Below are 25,195 nucleotides of genomic sequence, written 5' to 3'. Positions count from 1 at the left end.
TTCGCGGTCTCGGTATGAAGGCATGCTCGCAAAACATACGACTGCCAGTAAACCACAATCCTCAGCTCGGGAAATCACTTTTTTTTCCCCCCCATACAAGGAAATGTCGGGTACAAAGCATCTCCAGTTTCCAACGACTTCATTTCCTCTCGTCAGCTTTCAGAAAGCGGGTGCAGAGCAGGAATGTGTAGCGTGCGCCAGGCTGAAAATACAGGTGTCGATCTTTTCAGGAAAGACACAGCAAACACTTTTCGATGGCCCGATGGCATCTTAACGGCCGACAGGTTCTGCTCATGAATGCAGCGCAACAGCTGCCTGACAACTTCCTCAAACGTGCCGTCATCTGGACACAGCAACAAATGGAGTAAAGCCGCTGATTACGCTGGATGGTCACTATCGGGCCATCTACGATTTGTAGGAAAAAAAAAAAAAATTTCGAGTACGGTTGACAATATGAGTCGTAGTAGCCACTATCTTGCTCATAGAGTCGTATAAACTTAAAGGTGCTTGCTCTAAGCTGTTTATTTGTCACTCTCAGTTGAAGTTTGCCAACAGTATTAAAAGCTGACACCAAAATGATCTGCCAATTCATATATTTAAAAAAGCATGCTAGCTTAATGCGAGCATAGAATGCAAAATGCTGTCGATGCGCTAACAGGGATTAGCATGGATATTACGCGAATGATAAAAAACTGCTACTCGAACACACAAGTAGCATCGTCGCATCTAACAAAAGAGAATTCAACCTTTTATATTTAAACAGCAAAATGTTCCGCAATATCATATTTTTAAAAAAGCATGCTAGCTGAATGCGAGCACAGAATGCAAAATGCTGTCGATGCGCTCACGGGGATTAGCATGGATATTACGCGAATGATAAACAACTGCTACTCGAACACACAAGTAGCATCGTCGCATCTAACAAAAGAGAATTCAACGTTTTACATTTAAACAGCAAAATATTCAACCACAGCATAAAATACAAAAGTAGTCGCAGGCTCGTATAGTATTTCCTCAGCTTAGTCGGGGACCTTCCCTGCTTCTTCTTCAGCACTGCCTTGCATCAGCGTCGGCAAATGCAATACCCACAAAGAGTTACTATTCCTCTCCTTCTACCGCTCCCTGCTGCCAACCTTTCCTTAGTAAACTTTATTTTTAATGTCTCTGTGTTTTCGGACTTGCCTGTATACTGCACTGTAAAGCTGAAATATCGTGCGGGTGTAAAAGATGAACTGCAATAAATCAGGGGGGCGGGGCTGTAACTGTCGATGAGGAACACTTGATCATTTTTCAAGCAGAAATACCGTAATGTAAACCTAAAATGCGGTGTTCAGGCTAAAAAAAAAAAAAAACAGAGGGCAGATCTGGAAGATAAGCACCTCAGCGATGATGAGGTCATGGCCCAAGAATGTTCTCCACCTGTTGATGTCATCGCCGGCACTTCAGTAAAGCCAGCCAGATGGCTTCAAGATAAATGGCAAGCAAATAAAGAGGCGGAGGGAAATCGTGCTGTGTCACGTTTGCAGCGACTGTCCGTGTCTTGCAACCGCACTCCTTTTTAGCCTATCCCAGCTGTCTTCGGGCAGTAGGCGGGGACACCCTGAACGGGTTGCCAGCCAATCGCAGGGCACACGTAGACGAACCACCATCTGCGCTCACACTCATACCTAGGGGCAATTTAGAGCGTCCAATCAACCTGCCATGCATTTTTGGGAACGTGGGAGGAAACCGGAATACCCGGAGAAAACCCAAACGGGCACGGGGAGAACATGCAAACTCGACACAGGAATATTGGAGCCGGAATCGAACCCTGCACCGCTTTAGTTTGAGGCGGACGTAGTAGCCAGTCGCCCAACCGTGTGGCCCGACATACTCCCAAAATTCTCCATCGCTGTAACTCTGTTACCCGGAAATGTTACGTTAAAAAGAGTAACGTGCATTTTTTTTCCCCATTTCAAAACAGTTCCTGGTCATCTTCACGAAGGCTATCTCACGTCACACTTTAGTCAAAAACACTCAGTTTTGGGGGGTTAGTGTAGTCTCATGCAAATGTAGAGTTTATCTTTCATTACCATGGTGACGGAGGCGGGGCTAAGGTGAGAACGAGCGCTTCCCAGTGTTGCTAAATTAGCAATTTTTTCAATCCTTCTCCAGACTATTTTTCCAAATCTGGTGACTTTTTGACATGGATCCAAATGCTTGGGGGCAAAATTCCCCAAATTTCAAATCAAATTTCCATAACATGTCCAGTGTAAAATTAACTGTATAAACCTTCGATTTGCATCAGCGTAGCGATGAATGTGGAATGAATGCACACTTCTTCCCTAATCGCACCCGACAGTCGACACTTAACTTCACGACAAATGTGCTTTTTTTTTTTTAAGAAAACAAAACTCGAGGATGCCGACAGCCATGAAATTGGCTCCCCGCCTTGAATTTCCTCTCGCCGAACAAAGGTGGCCAGTTGCCGTCTGCGAGCTGAGGTCATGTTTTAAGGAACATCTGTTGCTGGTTAGCACGCCGTTGTCATTCTGGCTCCCACACCCCTGCGGCTCCCGCATCAGTCGGCGTGCCATGAGGTCATCACTCAATAACGGACCCTCCATCAATCAGGGGTGAAGTATCTGCCTCCATTGACGCTCATCCGCTATCACGCAGGTGTCAAACCCAAGGCCCGCGGGCCACATCTGGACCACCACGTCATGGAATTTGACCCCCACAATTTTCCTTGACTTTTCTTTGGGTTGCCAAAAGGAATGGTGTTTCCAATTTGAAGAATATCTACTCAAAATTTGAAACTTCCCGAGGGAATTATAGGAAGTATTGAAAATTGAGGGGGATTTAACAGAAAGCTATCATAATCAAACCAACTTTTGATGTCATAAGCGGACGTCAGGGACGATCACAATTTGTCGATTCAAAGCCATTGTAATGATGTAAAAAAAAAAAAAACGGGACCATCCGGCCTCAAATTCGTCAAAAAATGATTCGCCTTTCCATGGCTGACTTGACAGAGAATGAGGAAATGAGCCACGACGCCTCCAGCGCGGCCACACTCGACTGTGTAGTCGGCCTCCTCGCTGGGGCTTTGGTGCTCTGAATTTCTCAAAGTCTGTCCATCCATTCCTTCATTTTCTTCATTGCTTATTCTCAGGTGGGTCACCAAGGCACGATAACGGAGATTGTTGTGAAGCTCATTAGCCGACATTGACGCTCCCAAAGCGGCCCCGACAATATTCTGTGGAACGTTTAAAAAAAATAAAAATATAAAAAACACCACCGGGGCTTATCGGTGGCGGACGCCAACGTTATCGACTGGAGCAGACGTCCGCAGCACGAAGCCGCATGTCCAGACGGTAAGAAGCTTATTTGGTTCTGTTTAGCAGCCGAAAGCTAATTGCTGCCTTGAGCACTGCTGTAACTTTTAACACCACCGCAGCAGCTACTGTTAGCCCAAAAACGCCCTTAAATCACGACACATTCTTTTAGGCGGGTGAATTTTCGTCATTTTTATATTTCTTTTGTAAAAGTGCCGATGTTCAGCCCGTCCAAGTTTGCCTTTAAGTGTTCAATTTTCTTCTCACTCCCCTCGAGTGGTTGTATCTGAAGCTTGCTCATAATTTAGATTTTGCTCGGAGGTGTCAATTCCAGGTCCAGAAAGAAAAAACCCTGCCAGAGTTTGGCTTGAGCCACAGGCGCTTCTACTCAACCGGCAGGTAAACGAGCTCCCCTCGGAACTTTTCATTTCCCGCCCTGGATTTGCCAAATGTGTTCCGACACAAAGAAAATGACTGCACTCTTAAGTTGGGGCACTTGTAAGTCAAGGTAGCAGTGTGCTTGCATGAAATTGTGTTGTTTTAGTCCAGATTATGCTAAAAGGTAGTCAGAATATTGAGCGTTTTTTTTTTTTTAGTTTGGATTTGAAATATACCCGATTCATGGAATTTTATTTCATCAAGTGGTTGCGCAAAATAAAATGATCTGGATGTAGACGCATTTTTTTTAAAGTATAAAAAAAAAATGGAATATTTTTCAGACTATGTTGCAATCTCGTTTTGGTGGTATTTTTGTCAATTTCTTTTTCTTTTTTTTAACAAGTGCTTTCATTTTCAACTAGAGTTATCATTGACTTCAAATCAGTGTTTACTTGTTCGCACAAATTAGCTCAAGATATTTCGTGCGTTGTCAGACTCGAGAGCGAGTGAGGTTGGCTGAGCTCCGTGACGGCGTCGGTCTTGCGGACGATGTGCACCGACCTCTCGCGCTCCTGTTCCAGCAGGTTGGTGAACTCGTCACTCTTCTTCATAAAGTCGCCGTGGTTGCGCTTCTCGTCCGCCATTTTGTGCAGGGCCTGCTTGTGGGCCTGCTCCACCATCAGCAGCTGCTCCAGCATGCGGCGGTACGTCTCCCTCTGCTTCTCCACCAGCTTGTCCAGCTGCAAGACAGTAGCACGACACATAGACAGCTGCCACCTAATCTTGTAACATAACTGAGTGTGAACACTTCAACTTTCGATTACGCACATTGCCCAATAAAATTTAAATTTAAACTCCGCTACAATTCCCTCAATCAAATTCTTTACCGGTTAGCACTAAATACAATCACAAGAAATTGTTCGTTGATGAAATGCTTGAGCCGCTGCTAAATCCTTTAATAATAGTGCATTCACATTTTTCTGTTTGTATTGACGATTACTTGTACATTACCCCCCCCATTGAACAAATCAAATAAAATACTCTAGTCTTATCTTTGCGCAAAACAAAAGCGTGTCACGCAAGGATTACTGACTAAAGATAAAAATGAGAGCACCTGCTGAAGACTCTGCTTCTCATCCATCCCGGATGGACGCCCATTTGGGGAGGGAGGATGGAAGTGAGTTTTGTCAGTCCCTTTAATCAAAATTCCAATATTTGTGCTCATAGCATATTAAAATCTTGTAATGCTTCTGCATGTACTGTCCCTTTAATTGATATTTTGTGAGCGAGAGTGAGAGTGAGAGTGAGAGAGAGAGAGAGAGAGAGAGTGTGAGAGTGAGAGAGTGTGAGAGAGTGTGTGAGAGTGGTGAGAGAGATATCCTGATCCAGGATGAAAAAACACGGAAGTGATACGTACTGCAGTTTGAAGAAGCAATTGAGAGCCAAAATAAGAAAAGGGATGAAGTGCAATAAATACTGCTATCTATGTGCTGCGACCCCAGTCCGAGCTCATCTGTAAAAAAAGAGTCTGAGAAATGTTCCAGTATGCTCTGTAACTACTCTGCGTTGTTGTCCTCCTCGCATTTATAATATAGATAATACCCCATTTAATAACATGGAGACCCGTGGCTATTCGTCCAAAGCGGCTAACGTATCGACAAATCTGTTTTTGTGGCCAAGTTTGCGGGTCGCAGACGCAGTACAGACCGGCAAAATCGGGTCAAGTGCCCATCTCTGTTTTTATAACAACCAAGTATTGCTTTCAGATACTTTGGACAAGACGGCTGGTACCTCCACCATGGGCCGTTCATAGATGTCTTCCTGTAAGCCGTCAGCTTTGCCCTGGATGGAATCCCGCTGTAGAGCCTGCAGGACTTTAGGTGGTGTGACAAAGCCGTATTTGGCTTCCAGAAGGGCCAAATCGATTTTTTCTGCCTTCAGCACAGTAATCACCTCATCTCTGGCCTGCGGAGGGCATAAATGTACGTCGGTTATCAACAACAAAAACAACAAAAAGGGTGTCTTCCTGTTCTTGTCACGCTGACCTGCAGTTCTCCCTCCAGCAAGCTGAGCAGAAAGACCAGATCGTCACGCGACAAGTCCCTCGCCTTCTCCTTGCGGCCCCCCTTTGCAGCGCCGCCGCCACCATTCTTGGCGGTCTTGTGGTTCCGTTGGATGGTGCCAGTATCGTCTGGCGGCTCACGGTGCCGACTGCGGCGCTCTGGTCGCCCACAGGGTTCTTCTTTGGCCTGCTTGACCTCGGTGACATCCTCCAGGCTGCTGCTACGGGAGCGCATGTTGCTTCCCTGAAAGGACAGTGTTGGGACATTACACACGTGTGCACAGTAGATGTCACAGAGGTAAGTACATCCTACACATTTTTTGTAGATTCTTTTCATGGGTAAACACTGAAAACATGACATGTTGCTCTAATTTCATCTTTGGACAACTTGTCTAAAAGCATACATTTATTCTTCCCTCAAAAGAACTCTGCACAGAGCAATTAATGCAGTGCTTCTCAATTATTTTCTGTTACGCCCCCACTAGCAAAAAGAAAACAATTTGCGCCCCCCCACCACGCACTCTCCGCCGCAACTGTAAATAATAACATTTCCGTTGCAAAACAAACCTCCACTGTAGAGTTAATACTCGCTGCGCACAACGAGCAAGGAGAGCGCCATTGCCAACTACTGGAGTGGAGGTGCAATTACACTTTATCGTACGGTGGGAAAAAAAGAATGTTCCACAGGGTCACCCGTGTCCCCCTCAGCATCGCTCCGTGCCCCCTCAGGGGGTCCCGCCCCTCTATTTGAGAACCACTGGCCTAATGCGACAAAGAACATGAGCATCTTGACACCAACTGAAAGTTTTTGGGGTTTTTTCATCTGTGCAAATTGCCAGGACCCAGTCCAAAGTGGCTTGCGGACCAGTAACGGGCCGTGGCCCACTGGTTTGAGACCACTTATCGATATGATGTAACATTTGTAGATGTGGCCCTGTTTTTTTGCACCGTGGTGCTGCAGCTTCTGTCTTGCTGTCACAGCCTTCGAAACTATTATTAGCCTCACAACAAAACGGAGTCGTTACTATAAGCCCAAAAAAACAAACAAATACTTCAAATTACGAACCACAGCCAGAATGTTCTTGGCCCACCTAGCCAAAAGCCGCTGCCCACCATTTACAGCCAGTAACTTTTTTTTTTTAGCGTGTGGCCGTGACTATGCTTGATGTGTTTGCGATTAGCAAAAAGAGCAACTTTAGCAAAAGAGATCTTTGGAATGAGAAGAATCGTCGTCTGGTTGGCGCTGACGTCCGCCGCTGTGTGACCGGGACGTTCAGACGTTCGCTGATTACGATGAACCCAGCTATGATAAATCGATAGAAAAAGTAAATGAAGTGTAACCACACAATTGACCACATTTTTTTTTTTTTTATCTCAAGGATGCCACAAGCATTGCGTCATCTTTTATCTGCGTTCAGACTTGAAGAAGAGATTTGCACGGGCCTCAGAGGGATTAGAAAACCATTAGTAAGCAATGAATCACCGTAATTGCTCAAGTAAGAGATTTATTTCTATCTATGTTTCACAGGAAGTGATTTTATTCGACTCGGATTTGCAGCTGAATGGAATCTCACCACGGGTTGAGCGTGCAGATAAATAGAGCAGCGTCTTAGTGGCCTGTCGGTTACCGGGCCGATGCGTGAGACCCTCTGACGGTCTGTGAAGTGAGCGCCATGGCTGGCTGATTGCATTGTCCAAACTGGAGGTGAGACGCCACATGATTTCGAGCTGAGGTAATCCCCCCGCCGTCAGGGACAGACTTCACATGCGCTCAGTCAGAACAGCGAGCTGCCGGCTGAACAGGTTAGCGCAACAGATCCAAAGGTCACAGACGTGTACAGCAGCTCGGCATGTGCAAGTATCGCATATCTGCCAAAACTGTCAGCGGGATCACAAATATTTCGCATAGTTAAAAGCTAAAAAAAGGGTCACTCAGGGGACAAGGAAAATTGAACGAATGGTTGTGTCGCTTATGGAAAAATGCACTTGGGGGAAATGTCATGACACGGGCAAATAGTTTGCGAAAATGCTGACATTTGTTGTTGTTCACTCCAAAACGTTACCTTCAACTGCACCGGAATCTAATTTCATAATTGAGCGTTATTCAATTTCTAAAGAGAAAAATGATAGGCGTTGCTTTATGGGATGTATCCGATGTTCAGGTTAATGAGTATAAAGTTCACTAATTGGGACATTTTTGAGTGTTGCTGATAATTAGTTGATGATTCCTTGGCAAGATAAAATGTTGGCAGGAAAACTTGCTTATTACACTGTAATAAAATGTTATTTAAGTTAGAACAACTTTAAAATATAAACTATCAATTTTTATGGCAGCAATGTTTGTTGACAAGTTGTTTTGTGCAAAAACAATTTACTGAGGTGTTTTTATTTTTAAATTTAACTTGGGCAGCCACTACAAGGGACAGCAGTTCTGTTAACGTAATACTTTTTTTTTTTTTTTGAATATTTAATTCAATTGCCCAAATTAAATTGTTTGAAATTTCTTGCCTGGAAATTTTGACTGCACTCAACATTTTTTATTTATTTATTTTTTTTAAATAGTGTAGCTTTTTTTTTTAGGCAGTCCTAACATTATCTGCAGCCAAAAGTTGCTGGAAACATTTGGCAGTTTGGACGCTTTCTTTCCCGTGACCACTTAAGTTTCTGTGGCTGCCTTGCTGGTCAAAAAGAAGGATGTGGCAAGACCTAAAGTCCTGAATATGCTGGCTTCAGACTTTTGGACTCTTTGCAGTCAACGCTTTTCAACAATCACTTCATATATCAGGCCCCATGAAAATTATTATTTTTTAAATGCCCTGACTTTTCATTTGCCCGTTAAAGTCACCAGGGTTGAAAGGTGAGGAAGCAGGTGTGCCTTAAAGAAAATAAAACTCGTCCCCACGCATGCAGGACGTATGCATGCACACACACACACACACACACACACACACACACGCATTACTGAGTACATTCCTACAGTCTTGCATCACACCCTGACGTGATTAAGGGCAGGAGAAGCAAGATCAAATGCAAGCAGGGAGAGAGGGGAAGAACAGATGGAGCGAGTGACCTTTGCTAAGAAGGAGCACATCCACCACTTGTCTGCCTTCTGTACACAAAGTGGGCTCAAGGTCACCCACTCACGAGCAACAGTTTACTCTTTTTGCACAAGTAAGATATGTTGGTCATTTCCTGATCCGGCTACTTTTCTTTGCATTACCTGTTTTCATAATATTGCTTCATAAAAATTGCTTGTGCTTGTAAAATAGCCACAGGAACTTACTTTTTTTTTTTTTCCAGTCGGGCTAATAACCTTGTAATAACAGCACCCTTCGGAGTAGCGTGCTTTCCTTCTGTGGTTTTAATCACAGAGCCAAAAAAAGGAGTGTAGTGTTTACAAACAGGGCAGATGGTTGTCGTAGCAACAGGTGGCACCCTGAGTTTAGGGTTCCATGAGGTGAAATAAAACCTTCTGCAATGCTTCCTTGCCGTGTTTAGCGAGCACATAAAAAAAATTGTGAATTTTATGAAGTTGCACCCAGCTTAGGTTATGGGAACTCCAAAAAGTCCAGGTGTGGGGGAAGATGTTCAGATATTGTTCGGGAGGCTCGAGTGATGTTGCACAGGTACATTACTGACTTTTTAATTGCATGTACTATACAAATCGCAGGGCCAGTTATTTTATTTATTTTTTTTCATCAAATTTTTATTCCGCCCCCCCCCCACACACACACACACACACAATTGAAAACTGCAGTTTCTACTTCTCGCTAAATTTTTAACCTCTGCTGACAATGTCAAGACATTATAAAAACGTAATTAGACAAATGTAAGGTGGTGAAAACAAATGAGGCACAGCGGTGACGTGCAAATCAGGCAGCAGCAGCAGCGAGGACGATGACAAATGATGACTACATGCTTTTAACTGAGCCTGCGCTTCTGCGAGTGTGGCGAGCGTATCACAGCGCCTTCTAGTGGCATAGAAATGAATCATCATCTAATTACTGTTTATTTTTATTTATTTATTTATTTTTATATCTAAATTTGCATTTCATCTAGAACTTTAATAAAAACTGCTTGTTTTTAAACCTTCATGTACATTTAATTTTTATGTGCAATACATTTTAATTTTAAACATGACTTAAGCACAGTTGTCCCTTTATGGACTTAGAATAGAATCAAAATACTTTCAAGGTATAAAACCGGTGTCCTACTATGCGACTGTATTTTAATGATGGTCATGGTCAGACTTGAACAGCTCATTTTAGTCGAACTTGATGGAAGTTTTCAACTCACTAACTTAAAGGGGAAGTCAACCACAAAATGTTCTTTATAAGAATATGTTCTATACGCCAACCATGGGTCTAAACACGGCATTCTGGTTGATATTGCGTGTGTGTAATATGAGTTAGGCAGTAAAATCCAATCGTATTTGTACATATCCGGGGGCGGCCATTTTGCTACTTGCTGTCAACTGAGAATGACATCACAGTTGCTCAGGGCTCAGGTAGACCAATCATGGCTCTGCTTCAGAAAACAGGTGAGCCGTGACATTACCTGACCAACTCAATTGACAAAATGGCCGCCTCCTAAAAAGGGGGGGATTTGCTGCTTAACTCATATTCCACGAATGTCAAATTAATCTGAATTCCGTGTTTAGCGTAGCAAAGGCGCATATAACATATTAATACAAATTATTTTTGGCTTGACTTCCCCTTTAAATATTTGCTTTGCATTTCGAGCAGCATCTCAGCTGTTTGATCATCATGCAGTTTGATTGAAAAGTCAGCATACCTCCATTACATTAAGTAAATTGAACGTTTTTTTTCTTGTGGCTCGTCAAGTCCTGTTCGGATGTTTGTAGTTGCGGATGTTGCCATGAAACATTTACAGCTGCTTCCAAAACATTGAACGTAACAGCATGAACAACTGCATCTTCTACCTTTGGTTTGTTCGAGCCTTTCTGATGTCAAGGTTGCAAACAAGCCCCAGACGTTTACCCACCACAACTTAGACCAGATTTTTGATTTTTTTTTTTTTTTTTTTTTTTTTTTTTTTTATGGTTCCAGTCAGGTTGGATGAAGTCAAACGTCAATGAACAGAACATGACGCACAAGAAGTGAACCGCCTTCTTTCGCCGTGGGACTGCACATGCTATGTTTAGCCTTGAGAATCCCCTTCGGGCCTCGGCGCATGTTCCAACACACAATTGCATTTATTATCCCGGATCGGTTTTCCTGTCTTGGCCCAGGCTGCAGGCTGCATACTGTTGCACTGTAACCAGGTCTGTTTTGGAACAGGTGATTATGAGAAAGAGAAGCCGCAAGGGCCGCGGGGTTGTAGTAATAGCAGAGACGGGGGGGTCATTGGGTTCAGGCAGACTGTGACACTGCAGATCTTTGCTTCAACAACAAGATGAGGATGATGTTCATACATCATTAAGTTCAAGGGTGTCCAATTATTTTTTGTTGCAGGCCACATTGTAGCCTAGTTATGATTTCCCTCAGAGAACCGTCACCGTAAAAGCAGATAAATGTGTGACTATGTCTGCACAACAAATTGATGGGCAACTCAGTCAAGGAAATTAATTTGTTCAACATTTGTTTTGTTCAATTAATTTATATATTTTTTTTTTTTTTTTAATTTTCAACAAACAGACATGATTTGTTTCATGGGCCACGTAAAATGATGTGGCTCGGCGTAGGTGGTCCCTGTGCCGTTGAGTTTCACCCCTGTGGTTTCGCTCATTAGAACATTTTTTTTTTTAACCATCCATGAGATCTCAATCATGTGCTAAAGTATTTCCGTCATTAGCAGCCTTTCCTGCTACAGATGAGGTGTGAGGAATGTAGGTGAAGGTAATCAGTGCATCGTGAACAGATGAAATCAGAAATCATGTAACTCAACCAATCAACCAGCAGAGGGTGGTACGCTATAAATCTAAGCCTGAGGGGGCCAGACATACTTGACTCAAGAATATGAAAAAATAATAAGTCAAGAATTTTCTGTACAATGTGTTTTATGCATCCCCACTCCTCTAAATATTCTGATGAATATTGCATTTGTGGAATATGAATTAAGCTGATTTTTATTTTTTTTTATTCATCTCAGGGATCTGCCATTTTGCCATCTGCTGTCGACTGAAAGTGACATCACAGCGCCGAAGGGCTCAGGTAGTCGTGCATCACTTGTTTGTCTTGGATTGGTCATGTGACTTTCCATTACAGCCATGTCAGCAACAGTAATAGTTCCGTTATAACATCATCAGTGACGATCATGGTCCGTTCCCGACACCGAATTCTCCAGCCTCATCGCTACCAATAGAACAGAAAGACCAGAAGGACTCTTTGTGGGGATTAAAACATTCACATCCTCCTTCCGTGCGACACGATGGCGGGCATCATGAGGATGACAAGGTCACGCCATCCTTGAGCCGTTCGCCGCGGCGATCGAACGGCCCGGGCAGTGCACGTATTTCCTTGTGGCTCAGACAAAGGCTGCTCTTCAAGAATCAATCAATGAACGTAAACGCACACCATGGCACGGTCTGGAATCAGATGACTCCTGAGGGGACTGTCTGGCTCTTTAGCTGCGAAACAACACTCTGCTGATCAATAATGTTGCACAACAATGAGCTGAAAGTCGCGTAAAGATAAAGATTAAAAAACAGCACCGGTGCTTGCTGGAGTGATGTGCCGATTGATTCATTGTCTAAAAAAAAAATAAAAATTACCCACATAGGCGACAATTACGTCACACAGCTTCCGCAGAACGAAGAAAAAACTTCTGCAACACTTTTCAAACTAAAGATGCGTTTGAGAGCTGCAGTGTATTTATTTTCCAAGCTATTTTCACCACTTTAAATAAAATTGCCTCAAAATTACAGAAAAAGCAAATTATTTCAAACTAAAATTGTAATAATTCTATTCATAAAGCCTCAATCATTAAAGACAATTTTGAACTGTAATTGGCTCCACTCGACAATTTCTCCCATTTCCGATTTGTGAAACACATTACACTAAGGATCGATCGGGGGGGCTGGGGGGCTGGGGGGGGGGGGGCTGCCACACTATTTGAGAAGCACTGTTTGAGTGTATGTGGCACTTGCAAAAAGACATGAGCTTGAGAAGCGGAGGGTAACGGTTCATCCTGCAGCGGGAAAAAAAATGTAAAAACAAGTTGTTGGGGAGATGCTCGTCTGCTTCCTGGCTTCTATGAAAGTACCTTTGTGCAAGGCACCGTCCCCAAATTAAAAGCAGCACAAGATTACATGCCCCATTCGCACTGACATCACTCGTCGCATGCCTGCGTCTGGGTGATTTGCTTCTATGAGGTGTGCAACACAAAATATAAACGGCACAGCAGAGTAAAATTGAAAATCCCCTTCAGGGATTATAATCAGTATAATAAATGCGTTCATTCATGCTCGTCCAAAAACGCCTGTCCTCACTAAGGTCGCGGGCGTGCTGGATCTCATTTGTCCGTGGGCGAGAGGCGGGCGACACCCTGAACAGGTTGCCAGACAGTTGCAGGGTCTAATTAATTACATTCAAATTAAAAGTGGGAGGTGAATTTAAAAACATTAAGTCTTAGTTGCCTCGCAGTCGTCTGTGCTTTGGTCTTTGTCAGGGGGCGTCGCTATGGCAACATGCAGCACAGCACAGGGCAATAGTGCCAACGCTAAAAAAGAGGCGTGTTCGCGGCACGACCGCTGCTAGGTGAATATTTACGGCCCCCCACTTGTGTCGCTTTATCTAATCATGTTTCGTATGCTCGGAATTTCACGGGCAAAGTTGCATCCCTCCTGGGAATAGATGGCAGAAATAGCTGCCAGATAGTCTATGTGGAGCTCTTTGAGGATTTGATGTGAACATGAGCGGCAAGGCCACTAGGTAGAGGGTAGCCATGACAATTTGGGCTGTATCATGGAAAGTCCCCCCCCCCCCCCCATCAGGCAGCCTGCGTTGGAATCCAAATTCAACCTGCTGCATCGTGAACTCAAAGTACACTTGCTAAACGGAGCCAGGGTGACGATGCAGTGACAAATGTGAGCAGTGCGGGTGATGGACTCTGGATTCAGTAAAAGACCATTTTTTAAAAGTTGATTCATGAAGATGCATAAAAGGAAATGATTGGAGAACAATTTAAAATAGTTCTCAGGTGTCTTAACACGTCAAGTTTACCCTATTTTAGATTTTGAGCCATGCGGCTTATACAACGATGAGGCTTCTCTGTAGATTTTTCTTTCACCACTAGGGGCGCTCTATAGTTAATAAAATACGCTAAATAAATCAATTTTTTTTTTCTCTTGGGTCTGTTCTGTTTTAATGCGCAAAGTTGTTGCCGTGTAAAAAGGCACTTTTTAGCAATCTGTTGATGTACCTTTATGTGCATTCACAGTACAAAATCGTTTTGTACATGCAGTAAACAACACATTTTTTTCAACATAGAAAACTGCGGCCTATAGCCTGGTGCGGCTTGTATGGCGTCTTTTTTTTTTTTTTTTTTTTTTTCTTTTTCAAAAAAGAGCTGTTGCAGTTTATATGCAGATGTGCTTTATAATCCGGAAATTACAGTACGTCAAAATACCCCAAAGATGAAAAATTACTAAAAATTTCTTAAAGGAGAAATCCCCCAAAATTTCTATCCAAAAATATGTTTGAGTATTCTAAACATTTGAATTAATATCGCATTTGCAGAACATGAGTAAAGCAGTAAAAATCTACCCATTTTTAGCCATCTCAGTGGGCGGCCATTTTGAATCTTCTGTTGACAGAAAATGACGTCACAGTTGCCTTGAGCTCAACTAACGGACAATCACAGCTCACTTGTTTTCTGAAGCTTAGCAATGATTGGTCGTTAGCTGAGCCCTGAGCAACTGTGATGTCATTTTCAACTTGACAAAAGTGACAAAATGGCCGCCCCCTCATATGGCGAAATCAAGTGGATTTTGCTGCTTAACTCATATTCCGCAAACACAATATTAATCAGAATGCCGTGTTTAGACTTGTCGGCCTGCATCGAACTTATTCCTCAAGAAAATTTGGGGGTTTACTTCCCCTTTAGATTGGCAAACAACTGAGAGAGACGAGAGGGCTTTGTTTTTTTTATACGCTGATGGTTCAGTTCACTTTGTGCGTAATGAGAGCGCAAAATGCAAACTGCTTTTCTTTTGTTTAAAACAGGGACAGTAATGGCATTTAAAATAAAACGTTTTCTTTTTAGGAGAGCACCAAATCAATAGTTTGACGCGTTAGGCAATGACAGATGCAGACAAGTGCAACAGTAACATTTTAAAAAATTCAAATTATTAGGCTGCAGTCATACTAATCATGCCATTTGTTCTTGCTTTGGCGCCATCGGAAGAGAGCGAGGCTTTTTAAATGTTACTGGAAGTTGGGATTTTTGTGTGTGTGTGTGTGTGTGTGTGTGTCGATATTAATCAGAATGCCGTGTTTAGAATACTCGGCCTGCATAGAACATATTCTTTTGTAAGAGAATTATTTGATGTTGTCAGCACATCATGTTGCGAACAGGTTGTTTTGATCGCATAAAAGTCTAGTCAACGTTAGCTTGCTCATCAGTTGGAAAAAAAAAAAGAAAAATTTGATTTCTTTTTTTTTTTTTTATTTTGTGTAAAATTTCAGTCTGTTCACTTTTACTTGACTTAAGTAGAAGTGTTGAATCAGCACTTCTCCTTTTGCCCGTATTGTTTTACACAAGCATCTGTACTTCTCTAGAAGTAGAGAGCATGAGTACTTTTGCCACCTCCTGAAATAGCCAACCTCGAATTATGATACAGTTGACTAAGAGATGTATTTTATTATCTTTTTTAATGTACTCCAAAAAAAAGAAATCATTGCAACTTGCTTGGATGAACAACAGCTCTGTTGTTCCATCTTGTAGTACAGTGTGATGGTTGTTCACTTCATTGGACTTATTTGGACTGTTCGGACGGCAGGTCAAGCTCGGAGCGAGGCTAATGTTGGACAACACTGGCGTTTCTGCTCGAGTATAAATAGTGCTCCGTTCCCAGAGCTGTGAGGGGCAGCTATTCTGTGAGCGAAACCAGATCCAGGGAGCCCTCACAAGTCCGCGAGCACCGTGTGCCCCTCGTTCCCGCACTTTGATTTGCACCGGTCGACGTCGCCACCACCTCATTGCCTCGATACGCCGGAAAACAAATGTTATTGCTCCACCTGGGCTGGCAGTGAATGAGTTAAGTGTACCATTCTGACCATATGAGTCATTGACAAATCCAACCCAAAACCTCTTAACCAGGCCCTAATCCGCTCCCTCCAAGTCAAGGAGCTCAAAGGACTCGAACAATCTGTGCCCCACTACCCCCAAACTGTCACTCAGCAGCAAGGTGCACTTTTCTCCACTGATTTCAGCACCTTACATGTTATCTCTTAAGAGCATTTCCTCCAAAGGACTTTAGTCTGTCTTCATGGTGAGCCCCCCCCCCCACGAGTCCACAAGGTGTGACCTGGCCTAAAGGGCTCCTCAGTAGTCTCGAGAGTTTAATACTCAATATTTGATTATTAGCACGCGGCTTGGTGATGGTGAAAATGGAAGAATCACAGGCAATATAATCAAAGTCATTCATTGCTTTAAAACGTGCCTCCGGCATTCACATCCTCTTCCCAGCTATCAATAAAAGTGGCCAGTGTGAAACTTGCAACTGTCGTGAGTCTACATGTAAAGTGGCTCAATAAGTCGGTGGCTGCAGATTAGTCGCACCAGAAGGCGCTGGCCCGCTGCTCTCCTGCAAAGCATCACTTCTAGCCATGTAGCAAATATACAACACAATCCAATTTTTTTAAATAGCGCATTTCACAACGGCTGGAGCGGTAACAAAGCGCTTTCCATTTGGCGTCATAGAAAATTAGAACACAAATTAAAACGCGTATACAATAGATACCAGAAGAACCGCAGAACAGCGACAGTCTCATGTTGAGTCAAAAGCTAAAGAATAAAAATGTCTTCAAACAGGTTTTAAAAGTGGACAGCGAGGAGGCGGGGCTTGGCTAACATTCAATGGAAGCTCATTCCATAGGGTAGGACCGGCAACAGAAAAGGCACGATCCCTCTGAGGCTGCGCTTAGTCCTCGGCACCTCCAGCATCATTTGGTCCGCATACCTGAGGCGGCGGGCAGGTGCGGAGGGGGTGGAGGAGCTCGGAGAGGTACGCTGGGGCTAGGTTATTGAAATCTTTGAAGACGATCAGAAGTATCTTTAAGCAAACTCTGGAGAGGCCAAGATTGGTATTACGTGATCCGTCTTCCGAGCTCCAGTTAAAAGGTGAGCTGCAGCATTTTGGAGCAACTGGAGACGCATGAGGGAGGACTGGCTGACTCCAAAGTAAAATGTATTCCAGTAATCTGGCCTAGATGTAACAAACGCATGGATCACTAATATTATATATCACCAATTTATCACATAGTTTCAACTTCCTGCATTGTGGAATACTTGATTTAATTGTGAATTGTTTATGTTCAGGAGTAAATTTCTCCAACTAAAAGCACAAAAATGCCAATCAGGCCACTTAACTCATTCACGACCAGCTTGAGTAAAAAATAAATGACGTATTTAGCCGTCAATGGTATTGAATGAGTTAAGGAGAAGTTTTATTTGGGGGCCAAGGAAATCAAGACCTATTGACTGACTGCAATCATGTCAAGCACATCTTGTCACGTCAACACAATCCAGCGGAAAAATGCAAACAAAATCCTTTGCGAAACTTCTTCTGGGTGCAGCCAACAAGCGCCACCGTCACAGTCGGGACTGTTTTGCATGAGTTCTCACGAAAGCTTTGACGTGCAGAGTGATCACCAGCTGCCGGTTCAATATCTCGTCAAAGGTGCTGATTTATTCTCCCCGTGCAAATGTGAATTTGGACCTCCGCGCATTCTAATCGCATTCAAGGACGACCGTTTCTCAGCAGTCCTCCTCTGTCCCGTCGTCAAAGCTTTTCTAATCGACGCATTGACAGCCGCTGTGCACACGCCCCTCCGGTCTTACCTCTCGTAGCTAAGCGACCAACCGCTCGCTGTGCTGCTGTGATGCTGCAGAGCTGCTGGCCGTGCCTTCAGCCTGACGCCCGGGATGACGTGTTTATCCTTCGTGTTGAACGCTCCCTGCCCTCCCAGGCCGAGGGGTACCTCTCCGCTATGTCCTCGGCTGTCCCCTTGTACAATCCAGGAGGTCTGAACGAGGACGGCCGCTGCTGTGTGCAGTGCACGATGGTGTCTCAGGCTTAGTCTGTGTGAGCACGATGCTGTCTGGGCATGAGTGTGTGTGTGTGTGGGGGGGGGGGCGTGCGTGCGTGTGTGTGTGTGTGTGTGTGTGTGTGAGGGAGAGAGGAGGACCTGCCATCTAGACATCACCCAGTTAAATTTAAACCAGCCAGCCTTCTGACACCTTGAGCCATGGCTGCAACATACACACACACACACACACACACGGGTGCTTGTGTGTCGCACACGGCTATGACGCTACCATATGGCTGCTGACTGAAGCCCAATGCCTCAGCAGTCCCTGAGGAGAAGGAGGACCTGATGCTTGGGGTGGCAGGCATGGAGAAACATTTAAAGGCACTTGTGGGGGGGCGGCAGTTTAAATGTGCCACAAAACATTCAAAGATTTTTTGATTTTGATCCATCTTTGACCTCCTTGTCTCCCAGATAGTCAAATGTCGGAGCATGCCTCCATCCTGTTATCATCCTCCCAGTCAGTAGAGCACGTGGTGGTCTTTTTGGGATACTAACGAGCTTTTAAGTGACGTGTGTGTTTGTGAGTCCCAATACTCGAGCAACAGGCCTTGCGCATGATTGAGATGCTACTCCTCGAACATGAGCGCCTATGGTTTGCTACCCAATCAGATTTTACAGATCACCAAATGCATGAGCCTTTTCTCTCTTCCTCTCTCCTGCGGCATCATGGAAGCAAGGAGTTTAAAAACAGATGTATTTACGACTCGGCGCTCGCCTTTCAAGTTCCTGGAGTGCCACGAAACATGCGCGACTGGCAGCGTGACACCGGTCAGGTTAAAGATAGTTGGCTTTCCGTTTCGACGGTCCGCCTGCCTTGTACAGTGGACATCTGTGTTTCTTTTGCAGGAAACCAAAATCCAGTGTTCAAGTAACGTGAGAATGTTTCACTTGATAACCTCGCACACAAGTAAGAAACAAAATACAGCGGAAGTATTACAGTAGATGAGAATAAATAAACTTATATAAAAAAGAAATATATTTCAGCATTTTTGCAAACCTTGATGGAAATTCCAAAACACTCACAAAGTAATTTTCTAAATTTGGTTTTCACTCATTGGGAAACCTACAAGAAAATTTCTCGTTTTAATGCGGCAATTCACAGACTTCAGTGCATTAACCGCAAAGTCAACATATATTTGCCAACTGATGTTTTAATACCCAAACACAATAAAAACTCAATGTCTGTCATGTCTTGAAGAGGCATTAATAGATCACAAATTTGTGTTTGTCAAAGATTTTGAATAAGTTCACATTTCCTAATAAATACGTTTAGTATTCTCGATTGCTTAGTGCAAGCTGTTAAAACTACTGATAAAAGTGTGAGAGTAAGCACTCTTCTTTTTGTGGATCGTTTTTTTAATTCGTCGATGTTAGCGCATCTTCAATAGTGGATCTTTGTGGTATTTCACCTCCGAAGAAAAAGAGAGACGAGATCGTCGTATTTGCATAAGAGTAGATCATGACGTGGTCAACGTACTCCAAAACACTTGAGCCTTGGAAGACTTTTGTCTTTGTGAGTGTTTCTGATTTCATAAACATTTATTTTAGGTCAAGTGTGTCCTTTATTTTGAATGCTGGTGTATGGAAATTTGTTGTTTCTATCAAGCTAACTACTCATGTACAGAGCTCCACTATATTAATCTACTCTATTTCTTCTTGTTGCAGTTACTATATTTATAAACGTGCCTTGGAATTGTTGGCTGGAAGGACAAGAGAACTTCGTAAAAGCAAGAAAAGTGCGCCTTGTAGTTTTCCTTCATTAGTTCCTTCATTATATGCACGCAATTCAGATGAATAAACCCACCTGATTAGACGTACACAAATAATGCTTAGAGCGTAAAACATGTCTGTCAAACTGGAAGAGACCAAACAGGAAGTGACGTTGGCGGATACGCCGTAATCAACGACGGCGTCCCTAAAAGAGTTAATTAAAAAAATAAACTTGCATATAAATTTTCTCTGCTTATACCTTGTTAAAGAAGCAATATATCAAATGACAAAATTAACTCTTTCCAACAAGGCAACACAGGGCCTTTTATTTTATGCGACAACACATCTGTCAAAGTTAATTCTTCTGCGCAGGTGCCGAATGTTGGGCCAAGTTTGAAAGCTCAACTCAACATTTGGCAAGACATATCATATACAATATGCATATAGCAACACAATTTTGAGTTTGTGTTTATTCTCTTTTATCTTCATCTCGAGGCCAGTGAGTAAAATCAACTGATTCCACTTTGATTAAAATTGAAAAAGTGAACAAAATGAAACGAGGCGCCCATCTGCGTCACCAAATTCACAACTCTGTTGCCCTCTAGTGCCTAGTATGATGTATTACACCACAGGTGCTACCAATTGAGTTGTTAAAGGGACAGAAGGAGACGAGGAAAACTTTTAGCAGGAGCTTCTAAGCCCTTGTTAGCTCGTACATTTGCTAATGGCTGAAAATCATTTGAAAATGTTGAGTGGGAGCTTGCACTTCATCCCAACCGGCCGGCAGCTGCCTCGAACGCCGCCTCTGTCCGAAGTGAAGAAACGCTTCGACTTTTTGAATGAGGATCAAAAAAGTCACATTGTGGCATTCCATCTGGACACTGAGGTTCGTTCATCTGCACAGGTAGTCTGTTGTCTAACTTTAGTGCTTGCTTTGCAGTAACCTCACGTCTTGTGACTCTGATCCGATCTGTGCATTCTGATTCTGATCCAAAGGGGGGCAGCGGTGGGCATCCTTACCCTGACGTCATTCGGTTGAGCACCACTTCAGACACAAAACCAGGTTTGTGTTTTTCAAACAGTGTTCTCCCAACCTTTATTGAATCAAGGCATGTATTTTGGATTAAAAAAAAAACACCTAACACAAATGTCACCAAACGTACACCGTGCTGTGGCTTATTCCAGAATTTGTGAACGCACTTAACCGGTTAAAAAAAAGGGCCATACACAAACCGTGAAAAGATTTGCATTGCACTTGTTATTAAATTAATAGTTGTAAGAATAAATTAATTTTAAATAGTAGTTGTCCTTAGATGAAACGTAACTGTAGTTGAGCTCCTGGAAATTTTTAATTTAAAGATGTGTAATTCGTTTTTCTTCAAAAATGCATCCCAAAAGAAAATCTAAAACATGGGCTTTTTTTCCCCTGAAAATGTTGGAGCCCAAATTGTCCTCCAGTTTTTGCATGACCCTTATACTGACATATTGATGATTATATATTACATAAATTTCAATCAATTTACTCACAAATGTTAGTTAGTGTAAAGAATTGGAGCTGTTCAGAAGAACATCAGTGCCTGAACAAGTATTTAATTGTGCTACGTGTCACTATATGTTGCTGGCACAGATCGATCAACAATTAAATGTGCATCATTTGTAGTCCATAATTTTCCGAGCACTTAAATTCAATAACTTCTTGCAGAGGTTGGGAATAAATATTCTCGACCAAAGAAGTGTCGAGACCCACACCAACATGCATTGTGTTGCATTTTATTTTCACGTCTTTAAGTAATGCAGTTTTTGTTGTTGTTTTTACCAATTACTACTGTTACATTGCTACAATTGCAAGTTAACAGTGATTTAAAAAAAATACACGACTGCATAGGGTGACGCGGTGGTCGACAAGTTAGCACGTCTGCCTCACAATTCAGAGGTGTTGGGTTCGATTCCAGCTCCGGCCTTCCTGTGTTGATTTTGCATGTTCTCCCCGTGCCCGTGTGGGTTTTCTCCGGGTACTGCGGTTTCCTCCCACGTTCCAAAAACATGCATGGTGATTTGACTGGACGCTCCAAATTGTCCCGAGGTGTGAAGGTGAGTGGTTGTTAGTCTTTGTGAGCCACAGGGGCAAACAAACATTCCTCCGTCAAATGTCTGCAATGCATATCATTCGTAAATGAATATAAATAAAATCCATTCATGTAGTTGTGACATGTCGCCAGTGGGTGGGGTTTTAAAATGTTTGTGCTCTTGCAAGATTTGTCAGGTTACGCTGACTCGCTGGTGAACGGCATGAAAGGGTACCAGCTAACGGCGGACGACCTGGACTTCATGAGGAAGATGCAAGTGGAGAAACAAGTCAAGCAGCTCCAGGTTGGCTTTGGATGGAAGTGAGCGGCGTGCACCGCTTGCCAAGCCAATTCGTCTGCGTGCTCTTCAGGGTGAGCTGGAGGTGGTGCGAAACATGCTGCAAAGGGAGCTGGCCTTGGAGCCCATACTGGCCTCCGGCGGGAACGTGCAAGCTGATCTTGAGAAGGTGAGCTGAGGGGTGCTTGTTAACTTGACATTTGCGTTCTGATGTCTCACTGACTGGTCGGTTTATTCATGACTATTTATAAGATTTTGTTGTTGTCTGCAGATATGCGCACTTTACTTTTATTTTGACGGTCCGTCTGTGACCTCGGCACATTTCCGACATCCTCCCTCCCTCCTTATTCATAAAATAATCGTCCCGCATCCTTTTAAAGCACTTCCATTCTTGCATTTCGCCAGTCCAGCCCAAAACAACAACAACAAAAAAAAAAACGTGCATGATGAGAGGCTAACGGCAAATATTTCAAAATTCATCACCATTATTCCAAGCTCTTTAGCTGACTAATTTCCGATTCACATCGACAAAATTATTCTTCATTACTCTCCGAGTGCAAATATTTTAATTCTATACATTCTGAACTTGACCCGGTTAGTGACGGACGTAAACCCACTTCCAGCCTTGCTTAGTTTGTCCGTTTCATAAAACTTGCCATTGTTGACTCTCCGGCCCAAAAATGACCGTCCGTTCCGTCCCTGGGGCGAAACTCGCATCTCTGGTTGTTTGCGTCTTTCAATACAGAATGTTTTTAAACAACATCAGCTCTTAGTATAAATAGATCAGTTATTAATAAGAATATCCATTTGTTTTTACTCAGGCTGTCGAAATGAAAGCGTTAACTCAAGATGAATAACATTTCATACGATGAAATATTCTAACAAAGTTAACTCCGTTTTATTTACTTCCATAAAATATTTGCCTCTCTCTTGCAAAGCCAAATTCACGCTGTACCTTTTAAACTGTACATCTTTAGCACATCTCAGAACAAAACACTGCGCTCCAGTTTGGAGAATTGTTTTGAAGAAAAATGCCGGTGAAGATGACGCCATTTAGATCGTGTTCAAGGATCAAAGAAAGCTATTAGAAGAGTCTCTTATTTTGAAATACACTTCATATTTGGTGATTTTACAAGATAATGTTGGAGTAAATATCTGTTAAAAGCTTTACAAAAAAATAGTAGTGGAAAAATGTGATTAATCGCATTTAATTACAGATTTTATGGCAATTAATTAGTTCAAAAATGTAATCGCTTGACGGCACTAATTTTTCAAATTTTGCACAATGAGCAGATTGGAAAAACCTCCCAAAATTATGATACATAGTCTCAGTACCAGTTTTGAAAGATGACAATCCTTACCTTGATTTGACCGTGCTTTGTTGGTGGGAGTGGCTAATTGGAGGTGAAGTTTCTTTGTGACGCAAAGCCACAAAAAAAAATAATAAATGCCTTCTTTTTATTCAGATCCTCGAAATTTGCTCCTAGTAAAGAAAGTGAAATTTTGTAATTTTACCAAATATAATCTTTTTAAAGTAAAACATAGTCCACAAAACTTTCTGTGTCGCGAGTTTTTGCACAATCATACCAAGCTATCCAAATAACACCTTGTTGCTTTACGTTTATTTTGAGGTTACGTGAGACCGCTTAAAAAAATGTCTTCGGCCCTGGCAGTTTTCGTCCCACGCCGAGCTCGTGGCGCACCACAAGCAGGTGCTTGGAATCATGTTGTCTTCAGTCAAAGTGTCGGAGCTAAAGGTCAGCTCACTGCTGGCCGTCGTGACCAAGGAAGATGGCGACAGGGTACCGGGCAAGAAGAAGAAGAAGAAGCAGCAGCAGGCACTCGCTCATATGGAGAAAGAAACGAGTCGGTATGTTTGTTTGTTGCCGTTTGTGCGCGTGTTAAGTTGCGTTAACAACTTGATGTGCGTCTCAGGACAAAAGAAGACTCGAAGGAGAGAGAAGAGTTGGCGACTCATCTTGTTGGTTGCCAGGTGAGGAGCAAAACCACTGGAAATCTTAATTTAATCTTAATTAGAACACTTCCCTTGTTTTTAGATGATTATTCAGCAGCTAACGAGAGAAATGTCCGAACTCAAAACTAAACTGGGTCAACTCGAGGTAAGAGCCCATCTTGGCTTCAAGCCATGAATTTCATTTTAGCGCTAACGTACAAACTGGCTACGCCACCCTTCACATAGATGGACGGAAGAGAAGTTGTTGGCGCCAAAGCGCCAAAGAAGACAGATTTGCCCACAGGCAGGAAAAGGAAACCAGCCGGCAAGGACGCGAGTATGAGCACAAACAACGGGCCAAAATCACCCTCCAAGTCCACGGTGGGGAGGAATCCCGAAGCGGGCGCAGGAGAGCAGAAACTGTCAGATGAGTCGAAACCCGCGCGAGGGAGACCGAAGGCCGTCAGAAACGCAAAGGCCGTGGCGTCGCAGGCGGAAAGCGTCAACGAGGAAGACGACGCCGCCAAGCGTGCCCGGCCAGCGAGAAGGCGAGTTCAGCCGCAGCAGGAACAAGAACAAGGAAATATTATTCTTCGACGCTCCAAGAGGATTGCCAACAGGAGGTGATGGCACGCAGCCCGTTTGCACCGTCTCAACATGGTTTTATTTCAAATTGATTGGATTATTTTTATGCGTACAAATGAATAAAAATGTGCTTTAATTGAAGTGTGTTAACACTCGGCGTACCAGTGTTTTGACACTACCCAGTGTTAGAATTAGTTCCCAAATAAATGATAATTAAAACCTTAATGAACATTTTTATATTCCAGAAAGATGTCAAATAAAGACTCAACAACCGATCCAAGTTTTGTTCTGATAATTTCTTACATTTTTTGGGAGTTCAGGAAAATAGTACAAGTCGGATACCTGGGCGGCTTTTCTTATCCTCACAAGGACCTGCACCCGAACAAGTGCCGTCGGAAAATCGCGCTTTCTACAAGGCCATCTTTACATTTTATGATTTCTCTAGCCAGATTTCTTTGCCAGAGGTCATGTAGGTTGAACTCGGTCGTCCTCGCTCCCTCCCACGGCGGGTCCACGTCTAAGGGCAGGTCATCCCCAGGTTGATTATTGT

The 25,195-nt window shown here is 43.2% G+C and overlaps 3 protein-coding genes across 7 annotated transcripts in view; 2 read left to right on the top strand and 1 right to left on the bottom strand.

The window, feature by feature from the left end:
- ect2l (epithelial cell transforming 2 like) overlaps positions 1-11,051 on the top strand; it is a 34,287-nt gene extending 23,236 nt beyond the window's left edge. The window contains exons 22-27 of the mRNA XM_088290096.1: positions 2,385-3,716; positions 4,190-4,279; positions 5,462-5,677; positions 5,759-6,055; positions 7,286-7,462; positions 10,827-11,051. The gene's annotated coding sequence lies outside the window, so the exon portion shown is untranslated. The remainder of the gene's footprint in view (positions 1-2,384; positions 3,717-4,189; positions 4,280-5,461; positions 5,678-5,758; positions 6,056-7,285; positions 7,463-10,826) is intronic.
- The window catches only part of filip1l (filamin A interacting protein 1-like), a 32,535-nt gene extending 14,495 nt beyond the window's left edge, over positions 1-18,040 (bottom strand). Inside the window, exons 1-4 of one of the 2 annotated variants that reach the window (XM_088290090.1) lie at positions 17,782-18,040; positions 5,741-6,001; positions 5,487-5,660; positions 4,257-4,435 (exon numbers count right to left, since the gene is read on the bottom strand). In XM_088290090.1, coding sequence (XP_088146216.1) covers positions 4,257-4,435; positions 5,487-5,660; positions 5,741-5,992 — 605 coding nt within the window. In that variant the 5' untranslated portion in view covers positions 5,993-6,001; positions 17,782-18,040. Of the gene's footprint in view, positions 1-4,256; positions 4,436-5,486; positions 5,661-5,740; positions 6,002-7,331; positions 7,502-17,781 lie in introns of those variants that run through there. The other variant, XM_088290089.1, reaches the window with a different exon arrangement.
- A 191-nt stretch (positions 18,041-18,231) lies between these two features.
- LOC148339438 (uncharacterized) lies at positions 18,232-24,920 on the top strand. Of its 4 annotated transcripts, none has more exons than XM_088290092.1 (9): positions 18,232-18,939; positions 19,698-20,646; positions 20,739-20,805; positions 21,997-22,112; positions 22,180-22,275; positions 23,780-23,976; positions 24,042-24,099; positions 24,164-24,226; positions 24,307-24,920. In XM_088290092.1, exons 2-9 carry the CDS (start codon positions 20,467-20,469, stop codon positions 24,685-24,687), a joined length of 1,158 nt encoding a protein of 385 aa, XP_088146218.1. In that variant the 5' UTR covers positions 18,232-18,939; positions 19,698-20,466; the 3' UTR covers positions 24,688-24,920. The 4 variants fall into 4 exon arrangements, with proteins under 4 accessions (XP_088146218.1, XP_088146217.1, XP_088146221.1 ...); XM_088290091.1 differs by lacking the exon at positions 18,232-18,939 and adding an exon at positions 19,441-19,545; XM_088290095.1 differs by lacking the exon at positions 18,232-18,939 and adding an exon at positions 19,443-19,545 and having other exon boundaries at positions 19,698-20,628.
- Positions 24,921-25,195: the final 275 nt, after the last annotated feature.

This window comes from Idiotropiscis lumnitzeri, chromosome 3 (assembly GCF_059441095.1).
Source record: "Idiotropiscis lumnitzeri isolate Australia: NSW breed Sydney's pygmy pipehorse chromosome 3, RoL_Ilum_1.0, whole genome shotgun sequence".
Lineage (NCBI taxonomy): Eukaryota > Metazoa > Chordata > Actinopteri > Syngnathiformes > Syngnathidae > Idiotropiscis > Idiotropiscis lumnitzeri.
This window is presented reverse-complemented; position numbering and strand designations above follow the sequence as displayed.

Excerpts from the sequence above, each read along its gene's own strand:
- LOC148339438 (XM_088290092.1), top strand. The coding sequence starts at position 20,467 with ATGGCTGAAAATCATTTGAAAATGTTGAGTGGGAGCTTGCACTTCATC. Across the intron at positions 20,806-21,996 it reads CACTTCAGACACAAAACCAG|ATTTGTCAGGTTACGCTGAC; the intron begins GTTTGTGTTTTT and ends TGCTCTTGCAAG. Across the intron at positions 23,977-24,041 it reads ATGGAGAAAGAAACGAGTCG|GACAAAAGAAGACTCGAAGG; the intron begins GTATGTTTGTTT and ends TGTGCGTCTCAG.